At 41.1% G+C, this 27,774-nt stretch overlaps 1 protein-coding gene across 11 annotated transcripts in view; it reads left to right on the plus strand.

Annotated features, from left to right (window-relative positions):
- RBMS3 (RNA binding motif single stranded interacting protein 3) overlaps positions 1-27,774 on the plus strand; it is a 713,822-nt gene that overhangs the window by 338,447 nt on the left and 347,601 nt on the right. For 8 of the 11 annotated variants that reach the window (XM_065627651.1, XM_065627659.1, XM_065627650.1 and 5 more), the window contains one exon: positions 26,470-26,639. In XM_065627651.1, the coding sequence (XP_065483723.1) occupies positions 26,470-26,639 (170 nt within the window). The remainder of the gene's footprint in view (positions 1-26,469; positions 26,640-27,774) is intronic. The other 3 variants (XM_065627653.1, XM_065627655.1, XM_065627660.1) reach the window with 1 other exon arrangement.

The raw sequence follows: 27,774 nt of genomic DNA on the forward strand, positions 1-27,774 counted from the left end.
TGATCCCTTTTTAGTTTTAAAATATGTTTTGTGGGGTTTTTTATGTTGGATTTTTGTTTGTTTGTTTGTGTGGGGTTTTTTTGTGTGTGCGTGTGGGGTTGTTGTTGTTGTTTGGTTTTTGTTTGGTTTTTTTCCTAATGGGGTAAGGTATAAAAACACAAAAAGGAAGAAAAAAAAGTGAAGGTATAATCTATGGTTCAGAAACTTCATAAGAAAGGACCGATCCTGCTCCCCCGCCAGTTGCCATGCTGTTGATAAGTGCTGATAAAACAAAAGTGATGGGACCAAAAATAGAAACTTGTGAATCTTCAATGTTAATGAAACTTAGGGTTTCTGATCTGTTTAAATTTTATTTCAACTATTTTTAAAAAAGTAGTGAGCATTTATTGCCTCTGCCTCAGAGGAAACACCAGCACCTGAACTTCAGCTCTCTTCCCTCTTTGCTAAAAGTACATTCCTTTTCCTTTCCCCCCTTCTCCCTTTCTTTGCTTAAGGCTATGGTTTCAGTAGTTAATTTTTAAAACAGGAAAATAGAGAATTAAGTAGAATTAGAGAAAGATGCCTTTGTACTAGGTACTGTACAGTATAGTGTTTAAAAAGTCAGAAAATACGTTAGCAGAAAATGCCTAGACTGTAATTTAGATAACAACCCAGACAATGAGCTAGCTTGTTAATTGTAAAGGCTGGTGGAGAGCTGCCAGTTAGAGAACTTGTCTTTTTATATCCCACTGCTCCTCGTGGCTCTCCTAGATGGAGAATGACAGGACATAAACTTTTTTAGTTTAGGCTGAGCTTTTTAATTATTTTTTTCCTTGCCTCTATTTCTACCAAAACAAAACAATAGTCCATGTATCGTAACAGCCATTAGCTGAACTTTTATAAGAGTAAGTAGTAACCAATACTGTGAGAAGCAGGCAGGATGGGTGGTCTGGAAAGCAGGGTACACAGCATCCTATGGGCTGAACGTTGGTGCTGTAGAAATGTTTTTAAGTGCTCTTTAGACTAAGTATGCCGTTTGCAAACAGTGGATCTCACCAAATTACTCATCTGAAAGCTGTTCCTGAAATAGTGGTGGTGAGGTATGCAAAGTTACAGGCTAACAGCCATAAGATCCTTTCATTTCAGCTGCCTTCGAGTAACTGCATCGATGGAGAGTTAAAATAGGAGCGAGCGCCTCTTTGGTCAGGCTGCTCAACGGGTTTGTGTGTTGTCTCTGGTAGCTCCTAGTGTGGGTCTGTATGTGGGGGAGATGAACTCTGCACACTCCAGTCCTCCCCATCATATATCTCAATGGGCATTGGATGGGAAGAAGACCTGGCAGGCTGGTCCCCAACCCATCAGTCCTCAGCCTGCCTCGGTGCTTTTAGATGACAGATTTTGAGGAGCAGAGGTATTAAACCTAGTGCAGAGGTACCCAAAACAGTAATTTCTGAGGTCTCAGCAAAGAATTTAAGCATAACTTATTTACAAACACCCAAGTAATGCTACTGTTCCTTTGCAAAATATTAAGCATGTGGTTAAAGTATTCTGTTAAATGAGGGGCGATAAGAAAGGAGCAATAGCTCTGGTAGAGATGTGAGCTACCCAGTTGATCTCTGAAGAGTCTTGGTGCGATTGCCTCCTGCTCACAGTTTAGGCTAGGATTTCCTAATGAATTTGAGGGACTTAAGCACAGGACTGTCACTGCATTTCAATGGAGTTTGGGTGTCTGACGCTGCAAGGACTGAGCTCATGCAGCATGACACTAGTCTGACTAATGGTGTTATTTCAAACTGATGTAGTAAAACTGATGCAAAAGACCGTATGCATAAGCCTAAGTCAACATTCACTTGGCTTTATAGCAGTTTGGCTTAAATTAATTAGGACAAAGGCTTAAACTAAGGTAAAGTAAGTCGCTCTTAAACTGAACTGTGAGTATATTTGACAAAATTTAATGCAGGTAGATATACTGTAGGTGCATAGATATGGGTTTGCATTTATTGGTTGGACTAGCTTAAATTGCCTGGGTTTTCTTTGCCAGAACAGCATTAGTTCCACAGAAAGCCCTCTATTTGGATGTTTCCACAGGCTGTGTCGTTTATTTCATAGTTTCTTTTAAAGATGGATAGAAGTAAATGTCTTTTGTTTACTGTTTGACTTAAGGAGTCTAACAGTTGTGCCTAGGCACACTGTAAGGTAACAGGGTGGCCACTTTTGTCTTTAGAGAAAACTGAACGGTCAGACAGGTTGGAGTTTGGTGGTGGTCCTCTCCTCCTCCTCTCCTCCTCCTCTCCTCCTCCTCTCCTCCTCCTCTCCTCCTCCTCTCCTCCTCCTCTCCTCCTCCTCTCCTCCTCCTCTCCTCCTCCTCTCCTTTCTCCTCTTTGTATTATCTTAAAGTTCAGTAAGACTTTTCAAAAACTTTTGGAAGGTAAGTGGCAAAGTCAAGATTTGTATGTCTCAACTTTAGTGCAGATATTGATGGAGAGTCAGTGTGTGTGTGTCCGCACGTGCTCATGCCAGGCTGGCTACTTATGGAATGAATTTATTTGGAAAGGGATCTCTTCAGCAGCTGGTGGTTTCCTCTTTTGACCTGTGCCGCTTCCAGAACGGACTTGAGATGGTTTAGTGGTGATGAATTGGCAGACTTGTCACTAAGCTGTAAATCTTGAATCCGACTTGCAGTGTTGAGGTGTGAACCCAAGGTATAAAGGAGGCCAGTATTTTGGACTGCTGCTGTATATGTAAAACTCTTAAACCTTCTTTAGTGAAGGAAGTACTGTTAATAATCTTTCCACTTCTATAGTTCCTTCACTATTCTAAAATTATCTGATTGGCATCCGTATTATCAAGTAAATGCAGTTGAGTTAAAAAAAACCCCAAGCAATCAAAAAAACAAAACAAAAAAGCCTACCAAAGACAAACCTGGAATAATTTTGTTCTGATTTGACTTTTTTACTTTAATTTATTCTAATTCCAGGACAGATATACAAGAAATGGCGAATCTGCCGTGTTTAAATGTCACTTGTAAAATAATGCTAACACTGTTGAGTGTTATTCTGATGTTTCCTTTGGGAAGACAGGTTTTTGCACAGGCTCCAGATTTTTAGACACTTGATATCGTTGGGCTGAATATTTTTGTTACATATAAAATACCTTTTTTTTTGTACTCTCTATACTTTTTCAAACTGTCTGAGGAACTGTCTACCTGGCATAATGCAACCTTAAATTGAATTCCATCAACTCACTTTGAATAAGCTGCTGGGTCTGTGCTTACTACTGCTGAATAACCAGCTCAGGTGTGAAAAGCAGTTTACTCTTAGTCTTAGCCTTATTATGATTTAGCCATAGCCTTACTACTTCTGGCTCTGCTTTACTGTCCTTTTTGCTGCTGGTTGTGCCGTGCAGGAGAGATGAAATAAGGAAGGGCTGAAATGCTATATTTTATTGGTTGACATGTTTTCAAAAAGTTTTTCAATTGATTTATTATAAGGTGACCAGAAGATTTTCACCTAATTTGTAGAAAATCAGCGATTTCCACCTTAAGTGGATTATATATTTCTTGAAAGTCTTAAAATTAAGCCACATGAAAGAGTATTTAAAAAACCTGTCATTAGAAACTGAGCAGTTACGTGCATATTTCTATCTAATTGAACTGAATGAGGAATTTTAAATCGAATTGTGTATTCATCACACCAAGTGTGAATCCTCTTTTCACGATAAAAATCTGGCAGATTAAAATCAGCTGGGAGAAAGGATGGCTCTCAGCAAGTGAGAAGATTTGACAGAGTATCAGCAGGCTTTCACCATAGAAGGCTTTGCTCACATGCAATCCCATTATTTCAAGTACAGTCTACTCCAGCTAAAATTACACTTAAGCTCATAGAATTTTTTGTAACACTAAACAAACAGAGGTATACACATAACCCAAGCAAAAACACCCTCTGAACTTTATCCCTCTACACCCCCTCTAATTAGAAGGAGTTCGGAAACGGGCCTGAGATATTACAATGAGTGAAGATGCTCATCTGGGAATCCTGCAGTGTTTTAACACTTAAAGGTTGACCTCTGTCTTTGGGCTAGATTTGTAGATAGCTGTTAGACAGCTCTTTTGTGCACTACTCTTGGGCCTGATTTTGAATAACCGTGGGAGTAGTAAAACAGTATTGTTGACAATGATGATGTTCATTTATAGAGCTTTTCTACCCTAAAACCAAATTATTATTCTCATTTTGATTAGAAGAAATGGAAGTCCATAGTGACAGCTTAGTCAAAATCATCTAGCCAGGTAATGACAAAATCAGAAATTAGCACCAAGGTAGCTGCACCAGGACCAGGACCTACCTTCCTGGTCCTCTGTATGTTCTCATGATAGATGTTTACTCAAGATGGGCAAGGAGTCATAAACAGATCTGCACATCCTTCTTTGCCAAGTATCTCTAGTGTCTAGCAGCATCATGTATGAGCGTGTTCGTTCAGCGTTGAAGTAGTATGGCTCAACTGGCTTAAATTCTGAACCTTTTTGGCGTGGCTTTTGTTGTTGTCAAAGCTATTGTTTGATACTTTCCAGTATACGTTTTATACTGCTATGTGCACAGTTTGGTTGCCAGAGCTGAAGCTTTCCTGAGGGAAGTCTCTGTTTGCATGCTAATGATCTCTAGTAAGTGTTAAAAAGTAAGTTTAAACAATGGCAGACCCTCCAGTGTGCACTACAGACAAGCTGAAGGGAACAAGTCTGGAGAAGAAGGCATGGCAACAAAATCTGAAGTGATTAGAAGGGGCTGGCTTTTGTACAAGTCACAGTTTAGCCCTCCTTTTCAGTCACACTTTATTGCCTAGTAGCTGAGTTATTCTAATGTGATTGAGAGTAGAGTCTAGCCAGGAGGCTGTGGTGATTGCTGGGCAAATATGAAGTACGAGCGCTTTTCCCTGGAGTGAGCGAGAGCTGCAACAATTCAGCAGGTAATTCAGCCACCCTTAGGGCTTGACCTTATATTTCACATCAGGCTGCAAAGTTTTGTTGCGAGTCCAATTTGAATTTTTTTGTTCCTCTCGTTAATTTGTTAAGACGCAGCCATGTGTGAGGTGCTAGGAGATATGGAAGAAAATCTGGACTCAGGCCTGAGAAAGCTTAGCCTTAGGCTTAGCTCTTGTTTGGAGCGGCAGCAGCTGGGCCCTTGTACCCGCGTGGGGCTCCAGTGGTGTTGTTTTGGATTCTGTTAAGGCACAGGAATCAGCTCCATGTGCTCCCTTTGTGGGATTGGGACAAAAAGAGATTGCTAATATAGCCAGGCTTTGGGAGACTCCAACAATGTTTTGCTTTAAAACAACAACAAAAAAAGAAACTAGCTAGTAATTATCTGGACAGTGTTTTTGTTCTTCCATTTTGCAATAAATGTTGCTTCAACCCCTTCCCAGGAGCAGGAACTTGCTGCCTCAGAACTGGCTTCCAACCAGGCTGCTTGTTTCTCTTTCTCTTCTTTTTCATGCCCCGGGGAGGGAAAAAAAAACCCCCACCACACCAGCAAGCAGTAAGAAGTGATATTGTATACAAGGCTGTTACACTTTTGTCTTGGCCTGCTTAATGTCCTTGACACCTCCCCATTTCACCAAGCGACAGCCAGTATGCAAATGGGCTAAAAGCTCCATTAGGTTGTTCAAGGCTGGGGAAACCCATCTGTCAGTGTCGGTGACACAGCCGGGCTGGAGTCTCACATGGGAATCTGTCCTTGAGATACTCGGGCAGCTGAGTTTCTTCTAGCATCTAGCGCTCCCAGAATCAAAGGAAATTGTTGTACAGTCTTCTTCTTGCTGCAGTTTGTATTTTTATCGTTCCTTTTCTCCCCTGGTCCCTTCCCAGAAAAGCACAGGCATAGACTGTGAATTAACAGGGAAAAATGTGTTTTACTTTTTTTTTTTTTTAGTTGTTTTTCCAGAAATGGACAACTATGCATATTACTTGTGGGAAAAGAAGAACAGTAGTTATTTGTTGTCCTAAAAGAACAACAGCTTTAGAACCCTTTTCCATATTTTCCTGTGTGATCTGCTGATGACAGGCATGAGGAGGGTAGTTAAGAAAGACTCGCTGGGGATCAGCTGCAGTTGATATGTCCTCTGTGAGGGGACAAGAAGTGCATGATAACCTAACAAAATAGGAAAGAATGCAGCCGTCAAAGGCTTTCGTTGACAGGATCTGAATGTGCGGGCTGGGGCCGAGAGCTGCCCCTGTGGAGGCAGAGGAGCGTGGCCCCTGCCCGCAGGTTTGGGAGCAGGCTGGAATCGCTCCTTGCTCTGCATCCCCGGGGGAAAAGTTCCCGTGACAGCAACAGCATTTACTGTGCATCCACTGAGGGAAGCCACTTTCTCGTGTGTTTTTGGTGTGGTGATTTTTTTTTTTTCTGCTGGATGGAGGTAAGGCTGCAGAGTGATAATTTCACTGTTTTTCCATACCTTTCTGAAATCTCCAAGAATGCCATTAAAACACTTAAGCAGCACAGCACGCCAGGGTGGATGGTACAGAAATAGCTGTTAGCCTGTGAGTGCTACGGTTAGCAATGTTACAGCATTTTGTTGTACAAGACAGTGACAGCAAAACAGGTCAGATTTTCATCATGTTATAGCAAGAAGACCAGGCTTTTGCAGTTGAAAGCAGAGCCTTTCGAAGTGTGTAAGGTCTCTATGACAGGCCTCACAAACTCCTGATTATTTCCTGCTGGTGTCGTGTAAGGGCCCTGCACACAGAGGATCTGGCAAAATAACCAGTGTAACTTCAATGCCCAGTGGTGTTTAGATGCATGAGATAATTATAGCCTCCTCCATAGCAGATGCTCTGTTCTCCAATTTGGCACTTTCCTTCTTCAGCATGCAAATAATTTTCTCTACCTAAGCTGATGGCAATTTTGATGATACAGATATAATTTTTTCACTGAAAAATCAGCAATTTTGGGGTTTTTTTGGGAATGTTTATGTAGCTAAGAGCGGCATTTGCCTTTATCATCCTGTTGAAGAAGAAGAAAAGCCCTTTTGATACTACTGTGTGGAGAATGGTAACATAAAGAGCTAATGTGTTGCTATAGCCAGGACAAGAATAAACTTTATCTTTCCAGAAATAGAAGTCAGCAATTCAGCAGTTATCCTTCATATTGCTAAGTGCAACTTATTCAGATCATGATGTATTCTGCTTTTTGGTGTTCCAAACCCAGTCACGTAATACAGGAGGCTTTTAGATTAGCATATTAGTTTAAATTTCAGACATACCATTTTAGTTCTCTGGTTTATGCTCTCAATTTTTTTTTTTTTTTTTTGATCTCTTGAGGTAATATAGACCTTGCCATAGCATGTAACTCCAACTAAAAAAAATAAAAATCAGAGTAAGAGATAGTATATAGTATATACATTTTCGTAGAGGTTAGTCATGGCTGGATTTATGCAACCTTTGCACCTCACAGTTGAGTATATTTTCACACCTCCCCAATTATTTCAGTGGTTGTGTGCGTAGATCAGATTTGCCAAGGGGAGCAGAGGGTTTTGCATTCTTGCTGGAAGCTATTTCTGCATTTATGTTTTTCTGGCTGTCTGGTCAGACTGGTGCATCCTAATAGGAGACAAAACGTAGTAAAAGTTGGCGAGTTGAACAGCTTGCTTTGAAAAAAGGTGGCGTCTGCTTCATGTGACAGTGAATCAGCCCTTTTAAGAAATCTAGAAGTCGTAGGACATAAGTATTTGGCCTTGTCTGTGCAAGGAGTACCTGTGCATAGGCAAAGCAGAAGATGAACCGGGGTTTTCAATGCGTTTAAGGAAATTGGATGCACAAAGCTGTCGGGAGCAAAGAACCTGCTTTGTCCTTACAAAAATTTTGGTTTTAATACTAAAGCGCAGTTTGAGGAACGAACAGCCCTCAGGGCAAACTTTTCCTGAGACAGGCCCTATATACAAGAGGGCTGAGGACGTGCCACAAGGAATGCCTTCTTTGACAGAGGAGGACGGAAGCGCAGAGCCTTTCTTGCAGTGAGTCCAGGGCACAAAGGCCGCAACATTTTCTAAATGGGCAGAGAAAATGATGGGGCAAAAAAACCCGCAACCAACCAACCAAAAGAAAACTCAAAACAAACAAACAAAACCAAACCAAAACAAATCCCAAAACAACAACAACAAAAAACCCAACACACAACTCTGAGACTTGCTAAGTTGTCGTGGCCTATTTATGAATGCCTGAGAAATGGATTTTAATTTTAGTGAATACTCACAAGCCCGACAGTGGAGCTGCACAGGGGGACACCGTTCTAAAATAGCTCTAGCAGATGCCACAATAATACGAGTTTTCCCTGCATCTCTCATTTATTTCTTGCTGTGTGCAGTTTCTTACTAAATCTGTTCCCTTGATAAATACAGGGATGTTCTTGCCATTGGATAGAATAGCTAAGTGCAATTGTCATGAACATTAGCTAGCTTAACCTTCTCATTGCATAGCTACTGCTGCCGTTAAGTATTTTCTGGGCTAACAGACATCTTTGAAATTAGTTTTAAAGGGTTTTCTTTTTACATATACAGAGCATGGCTACTAAACTATGGCAGTTTCAATGGAAGCTATTTTAATGATAACAACAATAGTGTCAGTTATTTGAATAAACTGTCAGCTTAGAGAGGGAGACCAGCCATCGCTGGATCACTGCAAAGGATTTTAGAAAATAGAGGAAATTAACCTGCTAGCCTAAGCAATGACACCAGATCTTCAGAAAGGATAATTATCCTCCTACCTCACTTTGTGCGCAAGTGTTAACATTGATACTAGATGTCAAGAGACCTTCTATCCTGCCAACTTTACCTTCCCCGAAGAAAGGTTCTTCTTTCATATCCTTAATTGCTTTTAAATTCAAAATAGGCTCAGCTGATACTGATTTATCTTGGTAATATTTGATACCTCTTGGTAGTCACCTATCAGCATTGTCACATGGTTGGTATTATTTATTGTGACATTTATTAAACCCAGTGTACACATTTATTTTGGAGAGTCTCCCCTCTGGTGGGAAGTGCAGGAAGGCTGTGAAGAAGGGATGGGGTGCTGTTGCAAGGCTTCAGCTGAGAGATGCTGCGCTGGGATGCTGGTGGTCTGCATCCCCTTCTTGATGGGGCACTTCTGGGCATCTTGTGCCTTGTCCACCCCTGCTTACCGGCATCGCTTGCCCTGAGTGAACGTTCTGGTCCTTGTGTGTCCCTCCTTGGTGACAACGAAAGCTTGGCCAAGCTCTTGGACCATAACCCCGTGGGAGGGATTTCTCTCTCTTAGGGTGCAAGGGATGGAGAATGGAGCTGATGTTGTTGCTGAAAGCAAATATTGTAGGCTTATTTTGGATAAAGTGTTGAGAGTTTTTGGTGGTGGTTGATTTTTGTTTTGTAGGTTTTATATTTTTTTCTTTTGTTTTTCAAGGAAGCAGAGCTCATTTTAAAAATCTGTAAACAGGAATGATAGGATCACAGAGAGTGAAAGTAAGCTAATTTAGATGTTTGTTTGAGTAAGATCAGCTACTGTTTATGAAGATGAAAGTGGTTTGCCCTGTCCTGATTTCTTTAATTAATGTTGTATATATTTAAAAAAGCTCTGATAAATAATGAAATATTTCAAGAACCGTTTGAATATTCAAAGTTGTGAAATTAATTAGAAACAGCCATATAATTTTGTTAGTACTTTTCTTAGTAATTTTTCAGTGCAGTGAAGAAAACCCTGGTGCCTGGATTGTTGACAAAAAAAATAAATAAAAAACTTAAAGCCATCTATTGTCTGTGAGCATTTCTTCCTTAATTTTAATTTTCAACTTCCTTTTTCTTCATTGTTCTGTTTGTAATGAAGCTGGGCCTTGTTTTTGTTGCCAATAGTTTGATGAATGGCTTGAAATGAATCGATGGTGATGGCCTTGTTTGCTCCTTAGCTCTTGTGGCAGAGGAAAGAGTTTTGTATGTGTTTGGTTTTAATTCCCTTTTATTGGCATAAATGGTTCTTATTAAACATCAAGGTCAGTTCACAAACATGGGATGTTGGGTGAGAATTGCTAATCCAGAGGCCTTTTTTTAAAAAAAAAAAAAAAAAAAAAGTCTTTAAATTGAGACTCAAGTTTAAGCTGTCAAAAATGTTATTGTGTTCAAGTGAGTAGCTGATAAACGCTATTTTACCAAGTAGGCTGCTGGCCTCCTGAGTTTCCTGCTGCCAGGGCATCTTCAAGTAAAACGCTGTGGCTAATTTTAAAAAAGCTCAGAACATTTTAGAATCAAAACCAGCGATGTTTGTAATTAGGGACACTAAAATAGAAGCAGTCAGATCCCTGGGGATTTGCAGAGAAATCTCTGCCTCTCCCTAACTCAGGTCTGCTGAAATCCCTGTGGATTCAGCGCACCCAGGGTGCTGCCTTGGGAATTTGTGGGCAAGCCAGAGTCTTGCTTGGAGAAGTCCTCCCTCGTCCTCAGCCACTGGTGCGCTGCTGCAGCAAGAAGAGGAGATGAGATGGTCGAACTGAGCCAGAACTAAGCCAGCAAGGTGTTGATAAGCTTAAAAGCAGGTTGTCAGAGAAATATGTGTTGTATTAGCTATACGTGCTCTTGTTGTATGCTATGGCGTGTTATGCAACACTGTGACATATGTCTTGGTTTTTGTGTATGTGAACAGGACTATTCCTGTGTCCTTTTTGCAGGAGAAATCAAGGTCCTAAATGAGTTGATAGTTTAGCTGCGCTTTCTTTCTGTGTGCAGACTGTGATCCGATTTCAGCAGGTTTAATTCTACCCTTTGCCATGTTCGGATTAGCAAATTTACTTAAATACACCCAATTTTATGTGCACCCTTTGCACAAAGTTTTAGAAAAAGAAGGGCTGTGACTGCTTTGCATGGCTGTTAAGGACTCCCCGGCACTGTTGAGAGAAAAAAATAAATAAATAAAATGAAAGAAAAAAAACTCCAAACAAACGTGGTGTGTTACCTTCCAAGTCTTGCCGTTCAGCCTGCAATCAGCTACACCTCTGTAGAGCAGGAAGCAGGGATGTGGCCGGCAAAGGAGTTTGTGATACTCCTGAGTGAAATGTCGAATAACAGTTACCAAAGAGATGGATCCACTGACACGTTTGTGTTATCTATGCAGAAGGGTGCTAGAATAAATAGGCGTCTGGTAACGTAGTGGTGCCTAATAAAATAATTTGTCTGTAGCATAGACATCAAGAGATTTGATTCAGGCCAGACTGGGTTGTGAAGGAGCACGTTTAGAGTTGGTCATCTTTTTGACTACGCAGAAAGCAAATTACAATGCTAGTAACAGATGACGTATCACAAGAAGCTGCTTGTGTAAGTGTCCTTTAATTCTAAACTGTTACGAGGATGAAAGTATTCAGACTCCACCTTTAGGAACATATTGTATTTCCCTATTTATGTTTGTTTCCTATCATGTGATGAGGTGCAAGGGAAGGTGTTGCCTGCTAATTTTAGCCTTGCAGACTGTCACTGCAGAAACCTGGCAGTTAACGCTTCTGGAGGGAAAACCAGGCAGTACTGTGTGTCATCGTACTTGGGGTGTGGGGGGGAAAGATTTCAAAGTCTTGTTTTCCTGGCTCGTGTTAATGTACGAGTCAGCCTCCTGCAGAAGAATTACAAAAGACCATAAAAAGCATTAATGAGAAAAGAAAAACTGTTTCTTTGCTGAGTAAATGTGATATGGAGACCCAGAAATGCAGTGAATACATATGTGTAACTTCGTAGCCATTGCTGTATTTTTCAGAGCTCTGGTACTCACTGCAGGAATCGCTCTTCATAGTGCCCTTCACCTGTACTTGCCTGTTTCACCATCAGAGCCTGAAGAATTCCCGTCCTTCAGGATGCTCTGAGGCATCTTTATGCAGCTGCTGCTCTTCAGAATGGGGGGAGGGAGAGAAAGGGAGGAGGGTGCCAGGAGGCCACTCGTGGCTCAGAAACCCTCAGTATACGACCCACAAAGGAACTTCTAAATTGTGATCACCCTTGCCAGACCAGTCAATTGTCAAAGGTCCGTTGGCTACTGAGGCTCTTTCAGATGTGTTAGGAGCGTGGTGAGGTCTTGAGTTTGGGGAGCCAGAGATGGGGCATGGAGATCCCAGCTCTGTACGGCAGCAGAAAACTGTGACAGGGTCCTTCCCAGGGATGCCATGTTGCTGGGGGTGGTAGGATGAGGGAATTGTAATGATAAATGGACCTCGGTGAAATATATAATAACCTGATAACAGGGTTTTTTCCTTTATGGAGGGACTTTTTGCCCTGCAAGTGCTGCATTAGGCCAGGTTCGAGAAAGGAAATTTAATGGCAAGCCATTGCAAACAAAACAGTCCTATGAGGGATAACACATACTTAACACCAGCAGAGTTAAAAGAATATCTATACATTTTTGGTCTAGGATTCCCTTTTATTGTTTTCCTGGTAGAAGGAATCCCTAAGAAGAAATATTTTTGAATATAGACATTTGTTTTTCAAAGTGTGCTAAAAACATCTAGCACTTTTAATAATCTGACGCTGTATTTTGGCACTTGTATCACCATGTCAACGATGTTTCTGTTTACTTGCAAAAAGACGTGATAGCAATCCCCCTGACTGGGTGGCTGCCACCTCCGCATGTTTTTGAGGATTACCCATGTAAGCCATTGGATACAGTATGACAGAGTTTCACATATAATGTTCTGAATGACAGGAAGAAGGTGGAAGAAGAACCACTGAAAAATTTTCCTTGTAAAACAAGAATGGGGGGAAAGCTGCACCAATTAAATTATTTTGGTTGCAGATTTAAATAAGAGGATTTTTTTTTTTTAGAATTACATTCTAAAACCGATTCCCACGGAAAGGTTTTTGAGGACTGAAGTCTAAATGGCCCAGATCATGGAAGAGATAGGGCCTCCGGTATGTGTTAGGTTGATGGTCCATGTGCAGCCTCTAGTTCGGAAGTCTGAAAGTGGAAGGTGCCGTGAGAATAATTACGCTATGCTTGCATTTCTTATGCCGTTTCCCAAAACACTTGTTATTAGCAGCTCCCAAATGTAGGAATCTGTGCTAGGTGGGTATTTGTTTTCCCAAACGTGGTGTTTCTTACAGAAAGTAACTGTCAGCTTTTGTTATCAGACTCTGTTAATTATGTTAAAGGAAGTTCAGGTCCTGCAGTCAAGGAGTCAGAAGTTGGGAAATGCTGGACTTCTTCATGAGCCTGTGCAAACTGAATTTGGATCCTGTTTGAGCAGTCATTACCATGTGGTCATTAAATACTTCATTAGACATGTTCTGCTTTCCGCAAGATCCCAGCCTTTGCAGAGGTATTTAGTGATAGTTTAGTTCCTTGTGTTGTAAGTAGAATTCAGTCCTGTAGCTGTCCTCAAACACACCTTGGAGACCTGCAGTATTTGTGCTGATGTCTTTCACTATACCGTTGCAGTTTCAAGATCACTGAAGAAGTTATTTTTCTTGAGCCAAATTCCCCAAAATTGAGGCTTAAGTTGTAGTTACCGCTTTAGGTCTATTGTGTGAGACATTTTATGTCTGAGATTGAACTTAGATACTCTTGAGTGCCTGGTCTGAGCACACTGCTCGTTGGGACCTATGCCTTGATATGACTGGGAGAGTCAGATTGCCTTCCCCATTTTAAGAAGGTGGTTAAAAAACCAAACAAACCAAAACAACCTTTTTTTTTTTTTTTTAGCCAGGGGTGCATTTAATTTGAAATCTTACCATCACTGAACTTTGATTATGTGATGGCAGCTGGCAGTGGCATTAATTGTGTAACTTAGTCTCAGAGATTTTTTTTTTAAAGATCTGCCAGTTTATTTCAAATTCTTGAGAATCAGACTGCCTTTAAAGTGGTACTGATTTTTCTTAGACAGTGTTGCCTTAGACTACACTGTAGATCTTCAAAGAAGCTGAGGAATAGGATTTTCAGCATTTTTAATTCCTTTAACCCAAGGATATTGCATTAATGTAAATACTACTGCTGCTGAAATCTGTGTGGAACATTGTTTAATAATGATTCAGCAAATGAACTAAACTTGAGGTCAAAGCATATAAAAGGAATAAAGTTCAGATGTCTCAGTTTTAGTAAATCCTTTTTGTGCAGTTGAATTTGATCATGGGATATATCCGCACCTGCAGAAATCCCTTAGGAGACATTTTCTTTGTAAGTAAAGTTGGAGGGGTTTTAACCTATGTAATGCATGAGGTGGAGGACATTTGTGTTGAGTAGTTCTTTCTTATAGCATTGGACATACTGATATTGATATTTTGCAACAGCTCTTTTCTCTGGTCAGTCAACCACTGCCCTGTCTTGGTGTTACCTACAGTCTCAGCGAGGGTGCAGTTCCTCCTGTTGTTCAGTTTGTTGGTGATGGTTCCTACCACATGACCGGCCACACTATCAACCTTTTGGTTGTGCCTGGCTGCTGGTTGGACTTCAAACCATTGACAACTCCCCTTTGAGCCTGACCTTCCAAACAGCTTTTTATTTTCCTTGTCATCACTCCAGCTCATGCCTTCCTCAGTTTGACTGCAAGGCTGCTGTGGAGGACCATGTTGCAAGCCTTGGTAAAGTCAAGGTAAACACCATCCACTCCTCTCCCGTGATCTGTAGAACCAGTTTTCTCAACAGAGAAGGCAAGCAAGTTGGCCAAGTGGTTTTTGCCCTTATTCGTCCATGCTGGCTGCTCTTGGTCACCCTGTCCCTCATGTGCTTGGACACAGCTCCCAGGAGGCTTTGCTCTTCAGTTTTGCCAGACTGTGGCCAGCCTGTGGTTCCCCAGGTCCCCCATCTTTTGAAGACCATTGTAATGTTTCCCTGTTTCCAGTCGTCAGGAACATCCTGATGCCTCCAGTCACCACAGCCTTTCAAAAATGAAGGAGAGCAGCCTCACGGTGACATTGGCCGTCTCCTTTGCGGCCGTTGTTGAGTAACCTGTGAGTGGCTTCCTGGAGTAGTTTCTACCGTAGCGCTCCTCTTCTGGGGCAGCACCTCTTAACCCAGGCCCGATGTCTAGGCAGGCAGACGTGAGCGTCCTGGCAGCAGACCTTGCCCAGAGAGACTGAGACAAAGAAAGCACCAAGTGCCCTTTCCTCTTCCATGGCCTTTGTCAGTAGTCCCCTGCCCTATTCGGCGGTGGGCAAGTGTTCTCCTTAGTCTTCCTTTTGCTTCCAGTGTGCCCAGAGATGTTGCCCTGGTATTCCCAACCAATTTCTGCTCCAGCTGGTAACACGGCATGTTACCATTACAACCTGATTATGGTTTTGTTAGAAGTGATTGTAGCTGCCACTCTGCTGGTTTATGAGGTAAATTATTTTTCATTTTAGATTTGAATTCCTTATTTTTGCTCAACATTTCATGCACATGAGTCTGAGACAGTGTTATTAAGTTGTATTAAGACTTTTAGAGTATTTATATGTATCTGATTTGAAATATAAACCTTATTATTACATGCTAACATTATTCAAGCAACATTTATTAAGGAAATGTATTAAGGAGACTTTTCTTCTTATTTTTATTTATCCTGTTTGAACATTTGAAATGACTTCAAATACATACTCTTTCCAGAGGAAAAAAATGCAGACTTAAAAAATAAACCATGTGTGAATGAAGAATATTAAAAGGTCAAAAAGCCGGAAAGCTAACAGAAGAGATTGGAAGCAATGTTGCAGTGCAGAGGAAATTTAAGCTGTTGTTTATCAAGAAATATATAATTTGGATGAAAAACATAGTAAATACAGATGAATGTGTTAGAATCTCATTTATTTTTTAAAATTTCTGGTTTGTTTCAGGAATTTTTACATATGTATCCTGTTACTCTGAATTCCTATTGCTTGCTATAGGAGTACCTCATTATCCCAATTAGTGTTCTGTTGGTTTTTACACAGATGCATAACGAAGCAGCTGAGTCCTCACATTGCAAAGCTCTTCACCTCTCAGCTCTGCGCACGCAAGTTCAGTTCTTCATATTGTTATGCACAGTATGGAAAAAGTGAGTGGCACAAAGCCCAAAGTGGTTTGGGCGAAATGTCTTCAGCTGAATCTGTGTATGTTAGCAAGATATTTGGCTCATCGTCTCACAATGTTTAGCAGAAAATAGTGGTGATTTTTAGGGAACTGAGAAAAGAAAGTTGTCATGATGAAATTAAATTCCTGCACTGGTTATGAGCCCTTCTAAGCATATCAGAAAAAAAGAGGGTAGGTTACTGTCACCAAACTGCAAGTTAGTTTTGTATGGATATTCTAATTGAGTCAACATTTCTGAGTGCATGAGTCAAATGACATTTGAAACTTTGGACAAGCACAGAAGCAGAGTCTGTTGTTGAAGAAATGGGAAGAGACTGAGAACTTATACCATAGTAAATTTAGACTTTTTAAAAAATTATATTTACCCCTGCTCTGGGAAGTGCTAAAAACCAGAGATGGTAGAAACATTGAAGAAAGAAATAGGAATTAGAAGGGAAAGGACTTGCTGAATAACACTGAGTTACAGTGGAAGAAATGATGGGTCTTGTGTTTGTCTAACCAGCAGGACAAAGTTATGCATATTCAGATTCACTTATTTTGAAGCAAAGTAGACTTTCTGAAGTTGTGTGTTGGTTGGTTGCTTTTGAGGGTTTTTTTTGGTGTGTTTTGTTTTGGTTTTTTGTTGTTTTTTGTTTGTTTTTTACTTTTCAAAAAAGTTAAAGCTTTTATTTACATTCTAGTGAAAACAGATGTCAAAATCTCACTAGGTGCTAAGATATAATTGTTATGTTCCAATGACTTCAAGTATTATAAAATTTAGGAGGTGACTTTCATCATTCAGCAGTCCTGTGGGCATTCCCAGGACCTCCAGTCATCACAACGAAGTGCATGGTAGGCAGTAACTGCTGTGACATCTAGTTACACAGGTGGTCAAATACACCTCAGGGTGGGCTGATCAGTTTGAATTTTTTGCCTCAGTCTGCATTTGATGTGAGTATAGAATATATCCCTGAGGGTTTAGTGCTCAGGCTTCAATTCAGCCTAAGGTATATATGATTTCCTAATACGATTATGAATGGAAATGAAAACATGGAAATATTTTATTCTATAAGTTCAAAAAGACAGCAGTGTTGGGTTTTTTTGCACATTCATAGCTTGCTTGGGTAAATTAATCCTCAAATCTCATATCATTTATGGAAGGTTGAATTTTAAGGAAAGAGGTAGAAATGCCTGTCGATAAATTGAGTGTAATTCTGAAAATTCCAAAAATAGAATAAAGAGGTTCTCTATTTTTACATTAATTATTTATTTTATTTAGTGATTTTTTTTCTTCAAGGGGATTTGATTAATGTCTGGAAGAAAATTTAAATGAAAATTACAGTAGATGCTATTTAATTTTCTTTGATTTAACAAGCATTTCCTACACTACCTCCTATGCCTGATACATGAAATATAGAGAAAAGTGAGTTTTTTATAAGACACCAGAGTCTATGATAACAAAGTGGAGAGTGTTTATATTCAGCTTCCTTAGCATATGAGTTTAAGCACTTAGTGGCACTAGCTGAAAATGGAAGTGCTTAAATTCCCAAGTGTGTGTGTTGGGATGTTGGTTGTGTGATGCTCAAAGCCGCCTTTGTCCTGATGAAAGTCAGCAATTCATCTCAGTACCAAGTTCCTTCCAGGGCTTGCAGACCCATTCCTTCACTTCAGTCTTTATGTGGACCCAAAGAGTTTCCTAGCTCACGTGTAATGGTAACTTCATTACAAAACCCACGCTTTCACATAGACAACTCATTTTAAGGATGTAGAGAAGTCCCTGGAAGGGCAGAGAGGTTCCTAGCATGGGGTTTCAGACCCAGCTGCCTCCTGCAGCATGTGGCCTGTGGTGAGCCCCATGCGTGGCCACCCCGGTTTCCCTCCCTCCCTCCCTCAGCCGTCTGTGATGCAGGATTCAGGGCTGTCACAAGCATGAAGGTGCCCAGCACCGCCTTGGCCAACTACCCCCGTAGCCTGACAGCTAAATCCTAACCACTACCCTCTGATCCTTGTCCCAGCTGTATCAGCTTACTGTCAGAGGGCTTTCTAGCTGTCCTTTAAATGACATTACAGACATCAGTTTCATGAGATTGGTTTCTTCTTAGGCAAGGTATTAGGTATCAACTGTAATGACTTGTATGGGAAACCTTTTTTAAAAGCTATTTGCTGTCGTGAACTTGTTAGAGGAGTTTGCACTGGAAGTAAACTTGTGGTGAGGTCTGTGATGGCTCATATCTTCTGTGGGCATCTTCTGGCCGCCGGCCTAGGAGCAGTGCATTGCTGTAGCCCAAGGGGCTCCGAAGAAAACATCAACTCTGGCTATTGTGGAATACCCCAAATTCTGTCCTGATGGTGTCATGCTGTTATCTTTGGGACAAACCTTTCCCAAACTCTGTGTTCTGTGGATTCTTTTAGCCGCAGGAGGGGAGGCACAGCTCGTCTTTATATAGCACTGGGTGGAGGGGACAGAGGTTCCCCATCTGCAAAAGCTTGTTGTGGTAACATGAGGAGATAAAGGGGGCTGTTCCTGGGGAACCCTGCCACCCCTGGTTCCCCCATCCCACCAATGCTCACATCAACAGGGGCAGATTTCCCACTTCATTCTTCCGTAAGAAAGGCAAACTGAGGAAACATGGGTTGGATTTTGGGAAAAAAAAAAACTTTTTGGTTTGGCTTCCATTCTGCAAAACGAAAACCCATCTGCTTCTGATCTCTGCTCACGAAATTCTCAAGTGGAGAAGACAGAGATGATATCAATGTTTTGGTTTTGTCCTGTGCTTTAAGTTCAGTTTTATGTGATGGGCTTTTATTTGGCTTAGGTTCTTGCACTGGTGTTGATGCTGTGGTATGTGTTGATTGTATGCAGAAGAGCAATGCACTGAAGCACGTGCCTCCTGCATCTTATTTCCAAGATGCTTTTAGTCTGCCACATGTAAACAAATACCCAGAGAGTAAATTTAGTTTCTCAAAACCAAAAAACTTGTTTGTTTTTGCAAACCTTTGGAAAGTTTAAGTACCAGCCTTTCGATCTGCATTTTTATTGTTAACCTTCAAGTGGACCGACATGTTGTCATTGTAGCCCAAAAATTGGCTAAGTGGAAATTTAAATGCAAATAATAATTTCTGCTCAAATATGTTGCTTCTATCCCCCTCCCCCCCAATTTTTTTAACACAAAGTTGCTGTATCACAGGCAGTAATTGCTGTCATTTTTTGATCTGTGCTCTAAAATATTCTTATTAGGGGAATTGCAATGTTTTATCATCCAGATTGCTTAGATTTAATATTTTTAAGATCTCGAATCTGTTCACATTTAGTCTCAGTACATCAATAAAATATGAATGGATTTGGTAATGAAGTAATAACACTAATTTATGTCAAAGAATACAGGTTATTGTTTACGAGTTTGCCAAAGTGCCAAAATATTTTATCTATAGGAAGAATTCTTCTCCCTTGCTGAGAAATAAATAATGCCACAGGAATGGTCTGTCACTGGAGCCTCCTGCTGTGAAATAAAGGAGAGGAGATGAGGCTGTGAAGGTTATTTCCCACTCTGGAAAATAGTTATTTGGTGACACAGCTCTTATTTGTAGTCTTTGGGTTTTTAGTGTTAAGGACTAATTTGTACCCTCCTGTCTGGATGTGAGAAACCCTAATTCAGGGAAGCTACCATAGTTTAGTCCAGAGCGACAGGCAGTCCACGGATAAGCAGAAAATTGCTTATGAGGGATGAGTAGTTTTACCTTTGGTATAGCAGCATGTAGGGAGGAGAGGGTGAAGGGCTGGGGTTGGTGTCTCTGCGGCTTAAATCTATTTAGTGACCAAAACCCGGGGGACAGCGGTGGCCAGGGCGTTCACAGTCTGCAAATGATGATCTTCATCTCTGTGGTGTTCCCTTGTCTTGAACTGGGTTTCACTGGAGGCCTGCTCATCCTCAGGAGAGGTGACCATCAGTCTGTCCTCATGATATGTGCTCCAATCTACTTTATTATTTAAACTCTATCATACTTCAAAATAAGCTGGTCGCCACCCAGCCTATTTGCTTCTGAAATTTGTTGGTTGGTTGGTTGGTTTTAATGCAGAAAACTGTATAAAATGAGACGTACTTTGCAGGTCCTGTCCAATGAAGGACTTACTGCTCTTCCCTTGGATGCATTGCATCCTATGTATTGTCTACCCGTAGGTGCTTATGAAATGCTAAAAGCTAGGCAGTTCTGATTTGGAAGAGAAGTATTTTAGAACAGAGAAAATTGAGCCAAATTCTTTGCGAACTTATGCTTTATGGAGCTCTTGTGCTTTGTGCCAGGTTGAGGGGAATTGTAAGCCCCAGGAGTATTTAGCCTACTAATTTCAACAGCTTTGTGTGTGAAACAAAAATGTCGAAGTATCTTGTCAATCCATCAAATGCCAGTTTTAATCTGACTGTTGAATGACTACTGTGCCTATTGAAGGACTATTTTTTATTAATGATTTTAATTTTTCGCATTTTTCTTTTTTTTGCTGTGTAAAAAGAAAGGGTAAGCAAAACACAATGATACCTTCTTCCTGTGGACTAAAAATACTGTTGGAATAGAATGAAACACAAAAAAGTTTATTGTATGTTAGAAGATGAGCAAGAGGGCACTGTGATTGAACAATTCAAAGTTTGTTTTTTTTTTTTTTTTAAAAAATTAATGAGAAAGCTAATCAGATTGGCATCCTATTTAAGCTTTAAAATTATTTTGTTCGTTCAGTTTAGATACAAGGTAGTAAAACCATTGTATGCAGAAATCGTTTTTATCTGCAAAAGAATTAGGAATAGCTTTGGTTGTTAAGTTACTTTTTAATAATATTTTCCCCCTCTTTAAGTGATATTGCAGTCCTCAATAGCATCTTTCATCCAGTAATCAGAGTATTATGTAAGTCTTGAAAAGGTAAGGAAGCATCATTACAGGTCAGTAAAATGAGACATCAGGAATGTAAATGACTTGCTTGGGGTAGCGCAGTGATGCAGTGGCAGCAGAGAGAGCGTAACCCAGCAGCTCTGACTCACTGGTCTTCTCTTATCCAGCAAATCACTTTTAAAGGCCTTGGGAGTGATTCAGAGAAATCAAAGTCCTCTTGCGGTGTGTTCTGGGTTTCCAGATTGAAAGGACTGTGATGGAACAGACTTTAAAGCTTATTGCCTGTTTTCATTTTCGGAGGTTACATACATTGTCACATGGCACTCCTTTACAAATGGAAGAGATTGCCGAGTGGTGGGTTGTTGCTTCTACAGGAACAATCCAGGAAGCTTTGTTGCTGTGCAGAGATGTTAGAAAATACGTGCACTATGACTTCTGTTTGTTTGCTGTTAGATGTCTGTGGAAAGATCTGCCTATGTAAGGGGGTGTCCAAAGGGATCTCTGTTTTCCAGGCCTACATTGGCCAGATGGGAGCTAGACTATAGTCATGGCTGGATTCTGCAAGACCAGTGAATATCCTACAAACTCTGGAAGACATTATGACTCAAGCTCCCCTAACTGCAGCCTTTCTAAAATAGACAAGGTTTCTGTGTTGCCAGTTCAATGTTCATATTTCATTCACTTTTCTATCCCGCCTGGCTATGGATGAGAAATACAGCTTACCTTCTGGTGCTGCTCCTCACTGAGGAAGCCAACTTTAAGGCAGAAGAGTTGCTGTGGATTTTGTGTCGTTCTTTTCATTATATTTGCCCTACCTCTCTGTTTTCTCTGCAACTGTGATGACCGTCTTTTGCTTGATACGAGATTTGCTGTTCAATCAGCTCCAAAATCCCATAAGCAGGCTGCCAAGTTGATGGCATCCTCTCATCATTACTATAATTGGCCAGTAAGAACCCTCCAGCTCTCAAAAATTACTACTTTGTACAGTAGGGTGTAAAGAGAACAGTGTTTTGCTAGTGTGAGCTCTAAACTGATATTTGCACAATTTATTTGTATTTACTTCACCTTATTTTATCCTTTCAATCAGGAGCTGAGGGAATTGTATAGCAATTGGGGTCTAAGTGAGATGAATCTAGCAGCTGGAAAGCGCTCTGTTCTGAGTGAAATGGATAGTGTGAGTTCACAGTTGCTTAAAGAATGCGTGTTTTAATGCAGTACCATGTGTCATACTATTTTTTTTTAATATAAAATATGCACTATGATAGGAAAAGTCAAGGTATCGGTGTTAATGGGGAGTCTTTCCATGACCTTACTTTCAAGTGGATAAAATAGTATGAATTTGGGATAGCCAAAGGTGAATACAAACAAATTGGCTAGTCCATTAGCATAGCTGTCCAGCTGTATCCCAGGCTCTGAGGCCACTCCAAAACCACAAGCCCAACCGCCTCACAAGCCTGCCAAGGAGCCAGCTGCTGCTAATAAAGCAGACTCTACAACTTGGCATCTGGGGCCTGTTATTCCCATCCAAAAGGAATTATATGTGAAAAAATATTTGAAATTTGTCTTTTTAAATAGTGTTTTGCTTCAGAGGAAAAATGCTTTAGACTAAACTTGCAACGAATGAAAAAATACATGAGTGCTGTGGTTGCCATGGGAAGATAAATACTATTCTTGCGTAAAGAGGTTGGATGTTAGAAGGAGGAGTGGTGTTCATTTAGTAACCGAGACGCTTCTGGTTCAGTATTTCTGGGTTATTGAGTAAGAAAGACCAAGGTATCTCATTATTCACGCTTAGCTGTGCACACTTGCATGGGACACTTGTTTCACAGAGGCAGGGTTTAAGCACAAGGGTGTGTTCCTGAGACTGGATAAGAATTAAGCACATTAATTTCTTACTTTTAAATAACAAAAAAGGAGAAATTTCATTCATTTTTCAAAGATGAAAACAAATCCTATTAGCCAGTCATGCTAAATTAATAAGCTGCTTGGAACGATCTGCAAACCAGTTCATTCCCCCAACACTCCCCATTGAATAATGAAGCATGAGGATTGAAAAATGAGTTGGTTAAATTGGTTATTTGAAAAAATTAAAGGCAAAGCCAGCTCTGAATTCTGGCTCCGTTTTGAAGTACAACATGTAGATGTTGCCTAATACTTTTTTTTTTTCCTAGCTCTGCAGGTCCTGTGCTCGGCTCTGTTGGCAAAACATCTTTCCCAGATTGCTACAGCTGGTGTCGGGGTGTTTTGAGCCAGTCTGGAAAGCAGTGCCCCTCGTGGCTCTCATGGCAGAGAAGTTCAGTGCTTTGCTCCCGGCCACGGAGGGGGCCGATGTCAGAACAAGGCCCAAATGTCCTGCTGCAGGGAGCACAGGTGGCTCCCCAGGCAATGCCCCAGTTGGGCCTTGTCTGGGATCCAGTAGCAAGTGGTCCGCATCTGGGATCCTCATCAGGTTGACATTCATTTCTTTCACTCCAGTTATTACGTGGAGATTAACGAACCAGACCCTTTGTTCATTTGGAGGCAAAACGCATACTTCTGCCATCAGTCATACGCTCATCAGCTCAGGAAACAAGAATTCAAAGCTTTCTTCTGACCTGAAGCTTTTAGCCTGGCAACCAGCCAGAAGATGTCATCAGTCCTAGCACAGGCAATTTTGTAATCTTTCTGTGGATGGTATTCTGAGGTATTGGGTAGGCATGGAAATTACTGTGGGCTGCAGTAGCTGAGATTTATTAGTGAAGAGGGTTTGGAGTGTATCAGTGCTTGGCAGTCTGAGGAGATCAGCATCCTCCAAAGCAGAGTGCGGCCACCTCTCTACCCACCCTTAAAGCATCTCTGTGGATGCTGATGTGAACCTGGGCACCTGTGTGTGCCTATTGTCTGAGCAGCTCTTACCTGAGAGACCACCTATTCATGGCCTAATTCTCTGGGTATACCGAGGACTTTTTTTTAAATAGCTATGGCCTTGAAATCAGTGTAAATGTAATTTGTGTTCACTTCTAGGTCCCTTTTCAGCTGGTTGAGGGGGATAAAATGTCTTAAATTAGAATTAGGCCCCCAGTGCTTTCCTCTGTGTGAGGATAAAGATCTTATAATAAAATGAAAATTGCTCTTTGTTTTTCAAAGGCATATTTCCACTTGTTTTTTTTTTTTTCATGCTTAATAGATTGGTGTGAGAATAGGCCATTTACTCTAAGACATATATAATAATAACAATTAATAATTAAAGTATATAGCACTTTATTGGCTTACAGAAAATTCTGCCCTTGCTTTACATAATTTACATGCATTCAGTGTGTATGTTAAAATTGGAAGTCTGGGGGTAAAGCAGTAAGAATGTTACCGTGATTTTTTTTTTTTTTTTTTTTTTAAATTTTACATTACCAGTTCTCAAAATGTGAAAAATTATCATGGGATATTTCCTGAGGTCTTTGTATACTAAAGCCAAATACGTGCTACATGCATACACATCTACCTGTACCATGGCCCTGCAGTGCCCGGAGATTAAATATGCTTTCAGGCAGAATGTTTTAAGATGTGTGTGTCTGTGTATATGTTGGAGGTTACCTTTGCCTGCAGTTTTACCCAGCCGTGCCGTGGCTGTGGAGCTGATTTCCAGGACGTGCCCAGGGCACCAGGGCTCAGCCGAGACTTTTTCCCATGCTGGTACTTGGGGCTGCTGCTTCAGCTCTCTATTTCTGGTAATGACATTGAAGCTGGGGTGGGTGGGGATTGCCCAGTGATAAAATGTGTATGCAGAGAAATATGATCCGTATGCATTAAGTGCTTTTGGTTGTCAGCAAAAGTATCTGTGCAGATACTCAGGGAAAGGAAGCTCATTGCCCTTTCTCGTCTACCGCAGATGAGAGTGAATGTCATTACTTGCTAGCATGGCAAATGCGCTGTCTATTAAACTGATTTTTCCTTTTAATGGGTTCTACTTAAGTCACATTACAACCAGGCTAGATTGCAGAGGGATTCTGATGGCCTGACATTTGATGGTGTATTCCCACTCTACTGGTTTAAATGGGAGAAACTGGGAACAAGGAAGGAGAAGGCAGCAGGAAAGGCATCGCTGCAAGTGTATTGTTTTATGTATTTCATCAAAGCCTCTGAGCTTCACCTGTCACCGATGCTTCCTGTATGTTGTCCAACTTTCCGGGGTTCTTCTAGATAAGGGGACTTGTTTGAAAGAGTTTAGAGCTACAAATTTAAAAATATCCATCTACCAAGGCTCTGATTTAGTGTGTGCATGATTATAAGCATTAAGTAGGGCCACTGAAATGAAAGGGGCAGTTAATTAGCATGATCAGAATTACTCACAGACTTAAATATTTTCTCTGTTCAAGGCCTAAATGCAGAATGAGCGTATTAGAAGTCACTGAAGTGTCATTGCTGCTGTAATGAAAATAGTATGTGTTTAGCTTTTATTAGTCCATTAGCACATCGTGGCTAACTTAGCATTGGCCCAACATTTACCTGCTGTTGTAACCATGCGTATTGCTGGCAGAATTAGCTGATCAGCTTGTGGAAATGGGATTTCCCCCCTCTCAGCTGGTGGTTACCTTCCTGGAGCTCTGACTCCAGTTTCCCTGGCTGCCCAGCTGGAGGCTCGGCCCGCAGCATCCTCCAGCTTCTCCCCTGCATCTCAGCTTTTCTGCTGGGGTCACAGTGGTGGCAGGACGTAGCCTCCTCCTCCAACTGCTCCTCGTTCTCCTGACAAACACTCCGTGCTGCGAGTAAAATACACTGGTGGGCAAAGAGCCAGGGGTGGTTGCAGTCACTTAAATTCCCTGTTGTTGCCCAAGATTGGAGGTGCTTAGGTAATTTTTATAGCATGTGTGTGTCTTCTTTCATAGCATGTATTAATATTTAGTGGGGAGTTAAGGGATGGTGTTGTTTTTCCCTGCGAGAACGCCTCCCTTTTAAAGTGATATTTCTCAGTTGTTGTGTGTGGTTTGTGGTTTTTCAGAAGTGGGTAAGGTTTTGAGAGCGGGAGGTCCTAGCCTGATCATCTTTTCCAAACTCTGTTTCTCTACTGTGAAGGACGTCCGTAACAACAGAGTCTTTTCAGGCTGCCTTGTTTTTTTTTTTTCTCCTCTCAGGCTGGCTAACTCTCTGCTACCTGACTGTGCATGCACGGGGTGCTGCTCCTGTTTAGAAAAGACTAACTAGGCTTCTGGCACCAGCTTCTGTACCTTTGGCTAGATGTTCTTATTTGTGTCTTAGAGTATTCTTAAAGCAGATTGTGTTTAACTTCTTTCTTTAATACCAGTTACTCCCAAGTATCTGTCATTTCAGAGATTTATTTTGTGATCTAGATAAAGTAGGCTTATAATCTAGCTACTTTAATTCCAGATTTAAAAATAAAGAAAAATAATGCATTTTGTAGCCATGGCTAAACTCAAAATCTCGGCTCCGTTTTGTGTTTTGAAAGGCGTTGCTGGCCCGGGGTGGGTGCACTTGCTGTAGGAGTGGGGAGCTGGAGGTGGGTGGGAGGGCAGGACAGGGATGCTCTCAGTGTGTAGCTCTGAGGTTACCTGGGTAAAGCCCATCAGTCCCTCATGCTTTAGTTTTCCAGTAACAGTCTTTTTGTTTTGTTTTGTCTCCAGCAGTCCTATGCACCAGCTCCCCACCCCATGGCTCCTCCCAGCCCCAGCACAAACAGCAGCAACAACAGCAGCAACAACAGCAGCGGAGAGCAGTTGAGTAAAACCAACCTGTACATTCGAGGCCTTCCACCCGGCACCACCGACCAGGACCTTATCAAGCTGTGCCAGCCGTAAGTGCACTTAAAATACTTGATATCTTCCAGCAGGAAAATGTCAAAGCTGGCCTTGAAGTTTACACTCATGTATTCCCACAAAAAGACTTCAGAAGCCTCCTGCACTGGAGGGTTAACCATTATTCCCTTAGTTTGAACAGCTAATTAATGCCTGTTGAAAACCTTCTGGTAATGAGTTTTGGGGGATAGAGAGGTGAGGGCCTTCACATTAACTTATGTTTATTTTAATCTGCTTTCTTTCTTATATCGAAAGGAGAACTTGCATGGCAAGAAAACCTCCCTAGTGAGAGGTTTTATAGTTACAATGATCTGTGAATCATAACACCATGCACAACAAAACATGGGTGTTCCCACCCAAGTCATTTATCACATCTTTTGGTTGCTGTGTCACACATTGCCAGGCTCAAAGATTGAAGAGTATGAAACCCACTAAAGGTGGCCTCGTAACAAACATCTAATTGCAGTTCCACTGAAAACTGGTGATGTAGAAAGTAGCACCTCCTACCTCCCCGTTTATCTTGAGAGTCATGTTTGCAGATTGTACTGATAAATATCAGTTTTATTGTGTTTTATGCCAGTTGAAACTGGAGAAGCAGCGGAAAGGAGCTCTTTGCTCCTTATGCATCATCAGCAGAACTGTTTCCTAAAATGTTGCCCCCTGTTGCCCCTCCTCACTCAACTGAATTTAGTGGGTAATAGGACTGGAAATGAACTCGGCTGAATTTCCAAAATCCAGATTATTATTGATGACATGTGAGAGGGGAATAATCCAGTTTGAGATTCTTACCAGAGATTGCCTGGGTGGAATTAAGGATAACACATATTTTTGTGTTGAAATAAGAACATGGAGAGATTTGTAAAAAATAAAAATCCACCCCTGTGATTATACAGAACTGCAGTGCTTTTGCCACAGAATAGTCTATTCCAAAACACAGGAGCTTCTCTGATATTTTTCGTCACAAATCAGCCTTTCAAATAGAGATCAATAAATGAAGTTTGGTAAAGTGTCTGGGGCTTGAATCCAAACGGCTGTTGTTTTGAAGCCTGCAATAGGAGTAACAATTTAATGGGATGTTAGAATTTTATGTCATTCTGCATTTCCTGATTTTGACCAAAAATGCTGAAAGACTTC

The sequence above is a fragment of the Caloenas nicobarica genome, chromosome 2, assembly GCF_036013445.1.
Source record: "Caloenas nicobarica isolate bCalNic1 chromosome 2, bCalNic1.hap1, whole genome shotgun sequence".
NCBI lineage: Eukaryota > Metazoa > Chordata > Aves > Columbiformes > Columbidae > Caloenas > Caloenas nicobarica.